Source organism: Leptonychotes weddellii, chromosome 6, assembly GCF_054177405.1.
Source record: "Leptonychotes weddellii isolate Sample4059 chromosome 6, ASM5417740v2, whole genome shotgun sequence".
In the NCBI taxonomy this organism is placed as follows: domain Eukaryota; kingdom Metazoa; phylum Chordata; class Mammalia; order Carnivora; family Phocidae; genus Leptonychotes; species Leptonychotes weddellii.
Window position 1 is genome coordinate 48873798 of NC_138374.1, and position 13943 is coordinate 48887740.

The following is a 13943-nucleotide window of genomic DNA, read 5'->3' on the forward strand; positions in this document are numbered from 1 at the left end:
CTTGGGCTCAGGGAGCCCTGTACCTGGGCCTTCTAACCCAGGGCAACCAGGTGAGCTCTCCCTACTGAGACTCTGGCTTAGTGGGAGGTCTCACTCACTCCTCGCCTTCCAGGGCTTTCCAGCGCTTTCCCCTGGTAGCATCAGCCCGCACAGAGCCAAGGCAGCCAGGGTTCTTGGCACAGATGGCACACAATCCACATACCTCCATTACCAGGCTGGCAGGCAGCCCCGGAAAAGGACAGAGAAACACACAGGTGGACCAGAGTCTGCTGAGACTTGCCTTTTACCAGCCCCCCTCCCCCTCCTTTTATTTCACAGCCCCGAGGAGACTCAACCATTTTAACAAACATTTTTATTAGAAAAGTAAAAAATATTGCATAGGTCTTAATACTTGAACATCAAGTGTATTCATGAACAGCGAGTTTCTTCATGTAAACAGTTCTAGATGGAAGACCCAGATGGCACTCCTGGGGGGGGGGGAGGGGTTCCAGCCCCCACCCCAATCCCACCCCATCCCCTCACAGCTCCATTCCTCAGTACACAGCGGGGGATGGGCAAACGCAGCTCCCAGGTGTAGTTTTTCTTCAGGTGTCAAAGATCCCCACGTGATCCCCACACCACCCCTTCCTTACATTCATGAGTCTGTAAGATAGCTGCCTAGGACAGGTCAGTAGTGAAGCTCTGATCAAAAAAAACAAAAAACAAAAAAACACAAAAGCTACAAAAACAAAGAACACATCTGGCCCCTTCAGACCGTGAGATACACAAACCACCTTGACCTCCCCCCTCCCACCAGGGCCTCTGCCAGGAGCACACACCCCTTCCGAGGCCAGTGCAGCCCAGCTGCTCACCTGGCTCTGTCACACCACCGTCGTCGGAACTGTCAGTAACAATAAAAATAATAAGGTACATGCTACATACACATCCAGCCAGAAGCCCGGTCGGCCCCTAGGCCTTTGTTTCATGCTACAGCACTGAGGGGCATACACCCCCAGCCGGGAGCCACCTGCACACCTCAGCGAGCTTGCCCGGAAACACAACGTTCCCCACCACCTCAACCTTCCTCCCCTCAGGTGGCTGTTGTCAGTTTTCTAACGACAGGCCTCAGTCCCTCAGCTCCTGCCTGCCAATGATCACCTCAGAAGTTCAGTTGTCTCTGCCATGGGGGCAGGGTCGGCCCCCCCACCCCCCTCCCCAGGCCTAAGTTCAACACTCCTCAATGAGCAGCTGCTCCGAGCTGTACAGCTTCTTCTTGATGACTCGGAAGCCCGTGCTCAGCGTCAGGGACTGGCTGAAGCCCGGCACGAAGGGAGAGTTGGCGGAGCTGAACAGCCCCTGGATCTTAGGCCAGAGGCGTGAGTCCAGGCGCAGCACGAGGGTCAGCTGGAAGGTGGGCACCAGGCTGGGGTCGAGGGCCAGCTGGCCGACGCGGTGGCAGCTCCTGCCTTGCTCCACGCAGACGTCCAGCAGCGCCCCCCGCAGGCCGCACGGCTCGCTGTAGGCCAGGCGCAGGAGCTCCTTGCCCACCTGGCTCACCAGCTGGCCCGGCATCAGCAGGCGCGCGGGGCGCCGCGAGCCCAGCCGCGCCTGGGACAGGCTGTCCTGCAGCAGCTGCATCAGGGTGGCACACAAGTGCTCATCCTCAGGGTCGCTGAGCAGCTCGAAGTCGGGCAGGGACACCCCATCCAGGTATGCCGAGTCTGGCCGGGAGAGCACACAGGAGAGGGGTGTAAGAGCAGCTCCGAAAAGGGGAGGTGCTGTTTCTTTAAGAAACCAACACACTCCCTTCCCCCTCCGTGCCTCAGTTTCTGCGCCACACTCGAACCGTACACTCCAATCCCCGTTCCTCCGTCCCGCCGCCCCATCCGCAACCCGGGTTCCGATGGGATAGGAAGCCAAGGCGGCGCTGACTCCTTCCAGAGCTGCGCTTTCTCACCTCCCCGGCCCCGCAAGAGTCGAGTCCAGTCTCCGCCCACCGCTTACCTTCCTCCGGCCCAAAGCCACTGTTGCTGCTGTCCAGGGACTCGCAGTCCGAGCTCTCCAGGCTCGCGCAGCGGCCAAGCCCCTCTTCTCGGGCCGCCGACCCCCAGGCTGAACGGGGCGGCTGATCTGGGGTGGGAGTTCGGGACAAGGACGACGATGAAGAGGAGGACGACGACGAGAAGCGATCCCAAAGGCTAGGCATGATGAGGACAGACGCCAGGACGTTTGCAGATGAGCTCTGGATGCGGGACCGCAGAAAACGCTGTAAGACATGAGGGGCACGGACCCGGCGTCAGTCTGGGGGCTGGACCAGACTGAGAGCGCTGGGAACCCGCAGGACTGAGGCCTTCCCACGCAGGGATCAGCACACACAGAAGGGACACTTACCAGCTGGCTCCGTCGGCGACAACTGTTAGCACAAGTGCCTACTGCCGCTTGAATGGGTGCGCGAACTGGTACCAAGCCCCGAGCGCTGCCCAGACCTGTCCCTTCTACCCACCCGCACCTCCCCCTTGGCCTGCCGCGGTCCCTAGCACCAGCACCGAGAGGCCTATAAGGACTAGTGCGGAGAGGCCACGCCCCCCCTCGGCGCCGCGGCCCAATCCAGATCCGGGAGTGTGGCTCCCTTCAGCCAATGTGCTCGGGGCGCACGTTCGCAACGTTCTCTCCTGCCCAGTGACAGTGGTCTGGCCCCGCCCCCGTTGAGCCCCAGAACGCTCCCAGCCGAACCCCGAGCCGCGGCCACGCCCCCTTTCTGGAAGGGATCCGCGGCGGCTGCAGCTGCCAAGGTCCCCGAGGGCGCTCGCGGCAGGGGAGGATCAAGGAAAGACTTGTTTATTATAGGGTCCTGTTGCTGGGGGAGGGGGTAGCCGTGACCGCGCGAGGAGAAGGCCAGGGGAACTTGAGGGGGCGGCGGGCCGGGAAAACGGTTGCCCCCAGCGTCTGGGAGCCTGCGACTACAGGCACAAGTAGGCGCTCGGGTGGATGCCTGTGGGACGGCGGCGCGGGGAGCAGACGTTAACCCGGCAGGCCCTCGCGCACGTACCCCACGCTAACCCTGCCTTGCAAAGGATCGGAATATGGGGGTGGGGTCCAGACTGGGCAGCTCGGGGCACCGAGTTCTGTCTTCCTTGCAGCCCCACCCGCCTGATAGCTCTGCAGCCCCAGGGGATGGGTTAATGGGGGGGGCATGCCCCGCAGGATCTCCGTCCCCAAATAGTGTCCGCTCCCACCCCCAACTGCTTCCAAGGAGAGGGTTTGGGGAGGGTGGCTAGAAAAGTCTTGTTGGGCTAGGGTTCCTAGCGCCTGGACTTGGGGCTGAGAACGGGGACCCATATCAGAAGGACACACGGACCCTCAGCGGGTCTTACAAAACCGACCGCCGCGCGGTGGTGTCTCCCCCGCCCGCCGTGCCCAAGAGTCCCCGGGTGTCTGCCGGGTCCTAGCGCCTCTCCCCTCAATGCGCTTTGTGTAAAAGACCCGGAGAGTTGCATCAGGACCAAGGACCTAGATCTCCGGAAAAGTCCGGGAGTGCAATGGCCATCCCCTGTTTCATCATTCAGGCGGGGCCACAGGAAATCTGGCCTGACGGCGGTGCTCGAAGACAAACACATCCATACGGGGTGCTGAGGGTGGGAGGAAGAGGAAACCAAATTTACATCGGACGCTCCTACTCCGAGAGCCTAACCAGATCTGACCGACAGGCCTCGCCTCGGGGGCGGGCTTGCACGTGACAGATGACACTTGCCGGAGGTCGGGCCCCTGCCATCCCCACCCCCACCTAATTAAAAAAAAAAAAGGCTGACCCGTGGGTCTTTTCGGGCAGACTGAGACCTAAGCTGGAAAGGACCGGAATTCTAGCCCTGCACCACATCCCCATTTTCCAGATGGAAGAACCGCCTCTGGAGACAAATTTATAGATAAAAAACAAATTAGGGGAATCAGATTAGAAGATAGCGTTAAGACTGCTGCACAAGGGCGCCTGGGTGGCTCAGCTGGTTAAGCAACTGCCTTCGGCTCAGGTCATGATCCTGGAGTCCCGGGATCGAGTCCCACATCGGGCTCCCTGCACGGCGGGGAGTCTGCTTCTCCCTCTGATCCTGCCCCTCTCATGCTTTCTGTCTCCCATTCTCTCTCAGATAAATAAATAAAATCTTTAAAAAAAAAAAAAGACTGCTGCACAATATAATAATAGTCTCTTACCCGCTGGGGCGCTGAAGGCCTGAACACTGGCCCTTTCTTCCTGTCCTCGGAGCTCTGATCACTTGCTGGGAGCCTTAAAGACCCCAGGGTCAGGGCCGTTAGGGGAAGCGCTTGGAGGGCTGGTGGTAGATGACATTCTTTTGAAATCACCCTTTACTGAGGTGGAGTGATCCCCCGTATGGATGTATCTTTTTGTTCCCCAGGCAGAAGATCAGAGAATGAATCTGCCAGAGTACCACTTGCCCTTCCCACCAGGGAGACTGGGCTGGGGACACTTGAGACAGAAGGAGATAGATTTTGGGTGTTTTTCTTCCTCTCTCTCTCTGGCAGAAATTTAAAAAGGAGATATTTCAGAAAAAATGTGAAACACTAAGAAAAATAGAAGTTTTTTAAAAAGCGGATATCCATAAGCAGAAGACTCTGAACCAGTTTGGAGAGGTCAGTTCATTAGGGATCATTCATATTCAATAAATACCATCATGAAGTAGTGTGCTAAACACCTTTTTTTAATTCACTGTCTCATTCTGTTAATAAAACAGTTTTTCCCAAATTGGAAGGGCTGTGTTAATGGGCACTGAATAATTTTGTTTCTTTTCAAGAGAAATCCATTAATGTTGTCTCATTGTGTTTTTTAAAGTGATGAAAAATGGACCAGCAGTCTTAACCCTGGAGGTTTTTCCCAGAGTAAGAGGGAGTGGACTCTAGGATAAGGATAAACAATCACCTTGCTAGGAGGCCTGGCTGAGGTCTGGCTGGGGAGGCTCCAAATGGCTTTCCGCGCTTACACTTTTCACCCCTGTGAAGGAGCGGGCAAAGCCCCATACCATTGTCTGCCAGGAGAACCTTTGGACCTAGACAAGGGATTTTTTAACTGTTAGCCCCTCTGTAGAGTCAGGGTGGGGGTGAGGGCATTGGTTCATTGCATGAGGTGAAGAATGGGATCCCTTCCACCTGGCTGGGGCTGGAAAGACTTCATTGCTACCTCACACACCCCTCCCACACTGAAGCAGATGGGGGAGGTGGGAAACACCTAAAATTGGGGAAACTCCTGGGGAGGAGGCAGCTCTCTCTCTTAGCCTCTGAGCCAGGCCTCTTCAGAAACCTCAAAGATCCTATAAACCCTGCATTTGGTGTGCTTCTCTTTCCCTACTATTCTCCTTGGGCCTAAGCTGGCTGCAGGTCAGACGTGCCTGAACATGCTCCTGCCCGCAGTCTTGGAGACCCAGCTCTGGCATCTCTGCTGCCAAGAATCCTCCCCCAGCATGTCCACCCCAACCCTCCCATCCCTTAGATGCCCCTCCTCATGTCATCCTTATACCCTGTGCATATCTGTGTTAGTAACTGTTTCCACTTTAGTCTTCCCATTGGATCATGAGCTTCTTAACTTCAAGTGGACAGCACATAGTAAAGGCTCAGTGAATATTCCTTGGCTGAAGAGATGAATGAATAAATGGAAGGCTGGATAAAGCAAGAAAGTGAATTTCCCCAGAATTACAGACCTACATTTGGATTCCCAGGATCTAGGTGGGCCTTTTGCCGGGGGCGGGGCGCGGGGGGCGGGGCGGAATAGGAGAGTGCTTCAGAAGACCTGGATGCTACCTTTCTATCCCCCTTCTGACAAGTGCTGCCAAGAGCCTTAGATGTATCTGAACCTTTTCATCCCTCCTCAGCTCAGGTCTGGGAGTGGGGCTTCTAAGGCAATTTAGTTCTCCAATTGGAATATAGTATGCAGGGTGCCTGGGTGGCTCAGTCGTTGGGCGGCTGCCTTCGGCTCCGGTCATGATCCCAGGGGCCTGGGATCGAGCCCCACATCGGGCTCCCTGCTCAGCGGGAAGCCTGCTTCTCCCTCTCCCACTCCCCCTGCTTGTGTTCCCTCTCTCCCTGTGTCTCTCTCTGTCAAATAAATAAATAAAATCTTAAAAAAAAAAAAGAAAAGAGTATAGTATGCAACCCCAGGAAGCCGAGGAGAGAGGTTGACATTGTGTAGAGGGCTAATGTGGGGAATCTTTTAACACACTTAGTACTTTACCCTCAAGTGCCTCAAAACACTTTTAAAAACATTTTTTGAGATAAAATTCACATATAAAGTTAATGATAAAGCAAACAATTCAGTGGCATTAAATAGAGCCCCAATGTTGTGCAGCCACCACCTCTAATTCCAAAACATCTTTATCATCCCAAAGAAGACCCCAGACCCAAGCACGGGGTCATTGTCCTCAAAATACTTTTGAAGTTTCTATTCCCTTGTTGGAGCAGGGCTGCTCCTTTGCACAACTCCAGAGGGCACCATTCCCATTTGAGTCTGTGCATTTACATGTGTCTTCTGGGGAATTGTGCTCTAGGGAGTACTGGTCCCGTAGACACAATGTGCAACATGGACTTGGCCTCAAGACAACCCTGGTGGGGAGACTGGCTGAACTCTGAGCAGGAGTGGCCTAGTGTCACGTCCTGGCTGACTCAGGTCTCTGGAGCTAGTAATCAGGCCCCCTGCCCCAGTCTCTGTGGCCAGGGCCCTGACCACGCAGACGCTGCCTCTTCCTGGGCTCTGCTCTATTCCCGCGGGGCCCGCCACAGTCTGCCACGGAAAGTCAATGAGCACTCACTCCGGGCCTCCTGCCTCTCCCTGTTCAGGCGGGTTTTGTCCAGTGCACCAGTTCCCAGGGCCTCAGTCTGGCAAATCGCCCCAGTCGAGTTTGGGGAGTTAAACCAGATCTTGGGGTGGGAACCCTGATATTCAAGATGGGAACCCCTGAAGGCCAGCAAGCTTACCTGCAAGGCTCTGCTTGGGGACCTTCACAGGTCTTTGGAAACCTCTCATTGAGGGGAGTGGAGGTGGCAGGCCGAGCCAGCTGGTCTGGGCGGTGGGGAGAGGGTGGAGTGGTGTGGTAGGAGGTGGGGACAATGAAGCCAGCAAAAGTGTTCCCAGGACTTCTGTGGCTTTTTTACTTGAAAAACAACAAACAACTTTGTCAAAATAGCAAGATCATAAATGCACCTGGTTTACTAGGAGGGTTGTGCAAAGCTGTTGACAGCCCAGAGCTGCAGATAGGATTTTGATTGTGCTCTAGAAGGAAGACCCAAAAACTCAGTGGGGAGTCTTTTTGCAAATGAAGCTACTTGTAAAATGGAAATACTAACAATACATTGTATTGTGTAGGCTATCAAAGAAAATGTTTTTAAAAGGTATTATCTACTTACACCCTGAGGAATGAATATAGTGCCATTCTACAGATGAAGAAATTGAGGCCCAGAGTGAGAGTCCGGCCATTTCAACCAATGGCTTTGGAGCCCAACTGACAATTAGAATCATCTGAAGACTTTGTAACCATAGATTCCCATCTCCCCAACCCCCCTTTTTGAACTGGTAGGTTTGCATGGGGCCCTTTTGTACAACTGTCTAAGCGATCCTTTTTTTTTTTTTTTAAGATTTTATTTTTTAAGCAATCTCTACACCCAACGTGGGGCTCAAACCCACAACTGCGAGGTCAGGAGCCACATGCTCTACTGACTGAGAGGGCCAGGCGCCCCCTCATGCTACGTTTTAGTTGGGATGTCTGCTGACCTCAGAAAGAAAGGTAGGTCCTCCAAGGAACCTGGGTTGGCTCAGCCTATCAAAGGGCCTGCCTGTGGGGTGGGGGTGGGTTAGGGGCAGGTGAGGTGGCATGCAGCTGCAGAGACTAGGCCCATACGTGATCATAGTGAGCTCACAGCCAGCCACTTCTGGGAATCCTACATTTCACAAGTCATTTCCTCAGGGAACAGGGCAAAGGCAGGGGGCACCCCCACAACCCTGAGATCCTGACCTGAGCCAAAATCAAGAGTCAGATGCTTAACTGACTGAGCCACCCAGGCACTCCTATTTATTTTTTAAGTAACCTCTACCTCCAATGTGGGACTCAAACTCATGACCCTAAGATCAAGAGTCGCACGTACTACCAACTGAGACAGCCAGGCACTCCTATAGCAAACTTTTAAACACTAGTTAAATGACTTCATTTCTCCCTTCCCCTCCCCGAAACAAACAAACAAAAAACCCAAAAAACCCTTTTAATAATAATAATAATAATAATAATAATAAAAGACACTGTGATTATCCTCTGGCTTCATGTAGTGTTGGAATTTTCATACCCCAGTTTTGAAAACCCAGAACTAGAGAATCTCGAAGTCCTCCTCAACTTCCACAAGGATTATAGTGAAAGAAAAATCATGTGAGTTCCATGGAGCTGCGCTTCTAAAAATCCCAGGCCTGGGGCGCCTGGGTGGCTCAGTCGTTAAGCGTCTGCCTTCGGCTTAGGTCATGATCCCGGGGTCCTGGGATCGAGCCCCACATCGGGCTCCCTGCTCCGCGGGAAGCCTGCTTCTCCCTCTCCCATTCCCCCTGCTTGTGTTCCCGCTCTCGCTGTGTCTCTCTCTCTGTCAAATAAATAAATAAAACCTTTAAAAAAATAAAAAAATAAAATAAAAAAATAAAAATCCCAGGCCTGGCCTGTAGGGGGATGGACCATCTGGAAAAGGCCTGCCTAGGAAGGTAGAAACAGATGTTCCAGGTCCAGCCCTTGCAGTGTTCTTGCCTTCTGAGGGTTTCCAACTGCCATATATCAAAAGGGAGGGAGGGGTCAGCATGGGTTTGTTCATCCAGCTGGGGCTGGGGTGGGGGTGACAAGGATGATCAGGAGCTGCCACAGTGGGGACAGCCTGAATCCAGGCTCACAACTTACCGGAGCAGCAAAATGAGCTCATTTATTTTGCTTTTCCAGAGAGAAGAGACCAGGAGGGCTGTCTAGCCTCTGGGTACTCCAAGGGGCTGGGGTGAGTAGGCTGGATTAGAGTGCTCAGCAGAGGGGGGGAGTCGGCCCTCACGCTGTCAGAATTCTTCTGTGTGTGGAATGAACCTTAAAATCCTTGAATGTTGGGGCGCCTGGGTGGCTCAGTCAGTTAAGCATCTGCCTTCGGCTAAGGTCATGATCCCAGGGTCTTGGGATGGAGCCCCATGTGGGGCACCCTGCTCAGCGGGGAGTCTGCTTCTCCCTCTCCCACTGCCCCTCCCCTCCACTCCTGCAAACACTCTCTCTCTCAAATAGATAAATAAAATCTTAAAAAAAAAAAAAATCCTTGAATGTTAGGGCCAGCAGGCCCCAGAAGAGCACCTCTTCCAGCCTTCCCACCTGCCCACTTTATGGACATGGAACTGAGCTGGAGGGTGAGGAACCTTAATGTGGTGCCCACCATCTCCCACTGTTCTGGCAGTTAGGCCTCACTTAGTCTTCAGGAACTTTCTTTTCTCAGGCTTGCACCCTTCGTCACCCCTCTGCCAAGCCTGTAATCTCACTCAGAAGTGTTTTATTTCCCATGGCCTTAGTAGCCAAAGGCTTGGGAAATTCAGGTCTATGCAGGAGGCAGCTCCCCAGGGTCTACTAGGCCTTTTTTTTTTTTTTAAAGATTTTATTTATTTATTTGAGAGAGAGAGAATGAGAGACAGAGAGCATGAGAGAGAGGAGGCTCAAAGGGAGAAGCAGACTCCCTGCCGAGCAGGGAGCCCGATGCGGGACTTGATGCAGGGACTCCAGGATCATGACCCGAGCCGAAGGCAGTTGCCCAACCAACTGAGCCACCCAGGCGCCCTACTAGGCCTTTTTCTGAATTCCTTGGCTGGCAGGTGATTGGGAACTGCCAGTTCTACCTGGCGACTTTGCCACCTGCTCACAAAGATCTGTGACCTTTCTGGAGCTCTTTATGATATGAAAAACACTTCCAGGGCGCCTGGGTGGCTCAGTTGGTTGAGCAACTGCCTTCAGCTCAGGTCATGATCCTGGAGTTGTGGGATCGAGTCCCATATTGGGCTCCCTGCTCAGCTGGGGGTCTGCTTCTCCCTCTGATCACCTTCCCTCTTGTGCTCTCTGTCTCTCATTCTCTCTCTCAAATAAATAAATAAAATCTTAAAAAAAAAAAAAAAAAGAAAAAGAAAAACACTTCCATATTCTTGAGTATTTTCCTAACACTGTCAATAAAAATAACTAACATTTGTATAGTGTAGGCAAGACAGGGCTCACCAGCGTCATTTTACAGATAAGAAAACTGAGGTTCAGATAGGTGCCGTGACTTGCCTAAAGTCCTACAGTCATCGGCAGGTTGGAGCCATGACTCTAGATCTAGGCTCATTTCCATGATTCCATGCCACCGACAGGCTTAGTTGTGAGCCAAAGGGGACGGTAAGGCTGGAAATGTGGGGGACATTTGTATATATTGGGGAGTGACGGCATAGAACAGATAGAGTGAACGCCTGGAGTTTCTAGGGAGTTATCAACCAAAAAACTTCCTCTCCTGGGTTGGTCCTTGTTTGATCTGATCAGGTTCTTCCTCCTCCTGCAGAATTCAGCAGGGCCCAGCGGTGCTGACTCAGTAGCAAAGCAGACTGCCACCTAAGGGGTTTCCCTTTAGCTAGATACCCTCAGACCCAGAAGTGACAGAATTCTGTCACCACAGCCCCCACTTCAGGTATCCTTCCGCAGAGCTCCGGTCTCATCTAGAAAGGCCAATTTGGGAAGCGGTGCGCCAAAAGTGGGGCCTCTCCCTTCCCAGTGTCCCCTTTTAACCCACAAAGGACAGACTGTGGCACAGGAATCCAGCAGCCAGTGCTGAATCTTTCTGTACTTAAAAAACAAACGCAGAGAAACACAAAAAAATTCTAGACTTTTAGGTTCTGCTCTGGGAAGAGGTGCACACAAGAGCTGAACCGACTTGCCAGAGAGCCATAGTGGCAGCCTGCCGTGGGGCCAGCCGGGATGGGGGAAGGGAAGACCCCTCCTGCTGTCCCCTCCTCCCACCCGCCACCTCCCGCAGAGGTGCGCCCTCAGGGGAGCCCGGCCGCGGAGGTGACAGATGCAGAGCAGCTGAATGGGAGTGTGGGGGGGGTCTTGTCTCCGCGGACACTCTACGGGGGCGAAGCGGGGGACGTGACTTGGAGAACGTGCGTCTGAGGGACCGGTGGCAGATGAGAATGGGACTGGGGAGGAGGGCGGGGCTGGCCGCGGTCCCGCCTCCCGGGAGGAAAGAGACTCCTCCCACCGCCCGGGAGGAAAGCTGCCCGGCCGCAGATGCTGAGCTCAGCGCTCCGCTCGGGTCGCCCGGCTGCTGGGTGGGGGCAGGGCGGTGGGGGCAGGGCGGAGGGGCTGGCGCCTTTCTGTTGAAGGCAAAAGAGGGGGAAGTAGAGGAGGAGGGGAGGGAGGGAGTGGCTGAGGAGGCCCTCACAACCCTGAGGCTGTAACTCTCCTCCGACCGGGTCTGCTAACAAAGCGTTCTCTGTTGGGGTAGGGGAGGCCTCCGGAGTGCACGCAAAACCTTAAGGGGGCGGGCGGGGGAGTGTCTGTGAGTCATCACCCCAAACCCTGACTTAGCCCCAAGAACCCGCGTCAGAGAGGCCAAGCCCTTGTGCCCTCTGACCCCGGGATTTGTTTGGTGGAGGGAGTGCAGGGAGCAGTGCCTGCCCCTGTGAGTTTGCAGGCCAGAACCGCCCAGGCCAACTCCAGCTGGCCTGGGAAGGGACTTTTATTTAAGGCAACCTTGAAAAGAGCAGGGAATGATCAGCCTGGGAGGGGAAGGAAGGAAACCCTTTGTACCCACTTGGCATAAATGGTTACCCAGACCAAATGGGTGGGTGGCTATTTTTGAGCTGACCTACATACCTATTTGCCTCTTTATCTTTTTATTATCACACATGGTTATTATGGGAGCTTTTCTTTAGCACTTGGTGCAGCGGCTGCATTTGCTGAGGGCTGCTCAATGAGGCGTGTTGCCTCACACTCCCAGAAGTTTTAAGAGTCTCTGATCCTGGAAAGAAGGACATCAATAGGCCTGTAGAAGCTTCACCAAGCTCTTTCCCCAGAGAACAGGATCCTAATCCTGAAGCATCGACTTCAGAGCTGTTCAGCCCTGGAGGCAAGAAATGACCTTCAGATTTGACGGCGATGTCACTGGGTTTTGCTGAGGCTGGCCTAAAAGCCCCCTCAGCCTCTGGGCCTCCGTTACTGCCAAAGTTGATCTTGTGGTCCCGCAGCCCCACATTATGGCGGGTGAGGTTTTCCTTTACAGATAGAGAAAATGAGGCACAGAGCTGAGTTACGACAGAACTCGTTGGGGATTTACTGCTCCAATGTGGAGGCAACTCTGTTTTCTTAAGTAGAAACAAGGAGAGCCTGCCACTTACCCTTGATTTTACCTTTGTTCAGCCTCAATGAGGCCTCCCTCTCTCTTGAATCTTTTAATACCTCCCCATTGCCTTTAGAGCAAGTCTGGCTCCTTACCTTGGTCTCGCAAGCCTCTAGGGCAGCCCCTTGCTATCTCTAGATTCATCTTCCTCCCACAGCCCAGGAGGGGAAAAATCACATCTGGTTCTAATTACCTCTGAAACGCTCTTAAATTTGCCATATAGTACAGTATGCATGGCTTTGTGTATACAACTTTGCACAGTAATATGTATGTAGATGTGCAAAATATATAGAGCAGTGTACAGCAGATCATAAAGAAGGACATCAAAGTATAAGCATATAATTTATAGTATTTTCAATCACACTAAAGAGAAACAGACCCATAGACCTGGAAGTGAGACTGGCAGAGGTAACAGCAGATTTCTGTCTTCTACCCTGTGCCTCTTGAGTATGAAATCTTTGGCCTACTACTACTCTTTTTTGCTGGGGTTTTCTTTCAATGCCAGTGTAATTGACTTTGCCCAGGTTCCCTGTGCTCTGTGCAAAGTCTTTCCTCTGTGGTGTCAAGTGTCTTCCCTCCCAGCCTGCTCCTGTCTTCACACTGATCACTCTTTCCAGATGCCTTTCTAGCAGCTTCTAGCTCTGACTACAAGCTGGTCTCAAGTTCAGGGCCATTGAGGAGTCTTCTTTGAACACCCATGGGAAGCTCCACGTTCCTCTGTTGGGGTGTAAGAACAGGGGGTCCAGGCCAAAGCTGCCTGGGCCGGGGGTGAGTTGCTCACTTCTCACTTGACGTCATACATTGAAATGATCCCATCCTGGGTCTGATGCCACAACCCATTGTAAACTCCTTCATGTATTTTAAAATCTTTAAACACCCACCAACATGGCTGCCACCATCACAGACACACACACGCACAAACACACCCCTCTGTATGTTAGATATATACGGTATATGCTAAGCAAGTGTTTGGCCCAGAATTGAATGGAACTAGAGCCTACGTCTGACTCAGGGTCAATGTGAAATCAGTGAGAAGTCTCCCCGGGCCCCTCCCAGGCAGTGGGGAGCTTGCTTCCTGTGAACTCTGATAGCATTTATTATTGTCACAGAAAGTTAAAGCTGAAAGGGGGATTTCCCTTCTTGTCAGATGAGAAGACTGAAGGGGAAGTGGCCAAAGCAGCGCAGAGTGGGAGCCAGATCCCACGGTCTGCTGGCTTGCCCTGGCCCTCTCTCCCTTCACCTTATCTTCTCTACAGAGAGGCCTTCCTTGGTGGCCCCAGCCCTTCTTCTCCTCTGTGGTTTCCTTTCAAGGCACTCATTCCAGGGGGAATTATACGTGTATGGATCTGTCCGCGCATCCGGTGCCTGTCTTTCCAACGAAAACTGCAAGCTCCAGGAGGCCAGGGGCTGTATCTGTTTCATCCTGGAGCTCTAGTGCCCTGCACAAAGCCAGACCCACCGAGTTCCCAGTAAATATATATGAGCAGAAAAAATAAGGATCCATGTGGCCTGAGAACCTTCTCATATTTCCTAAGGCAGCACTGAGATGGGAT

At 53.1% G+C, this 13943-nt stretch overlaps 1 protein-coding gene across 1 annotated transcript; it reads right to left on the bottom strand.

Moving 5' to 3' along the window:
• Nucleotides 1–335: 335 nt before the first annotated feature.
• On the bottom strand, nucleotides 336–2532 carry DDIT4 (DNA damage inducible transcript 4). Its single transcript, XM_006731151.3, has 3 exons — nucleotides 2371–2532; nucleotides 1984–2245; nucleotides 336–1700 (listed from the first exon to the last, which is right to left on the bottom strand). Exons 2-3 carry the CDS (start codon nucleotides 2183–2185, stop codon nucleotides 1207–1209), a joined length of 696 nt encoding a protein of 231 aa, XP_006731214.1. The 5' UTR covers nucleotides 2186–2245; nucleotides 2371–2532; the 3' UTR covers nucleotides 336–1206.
• Nucleotides 2533–13943: the final 11411 nt, after the last annotated feature.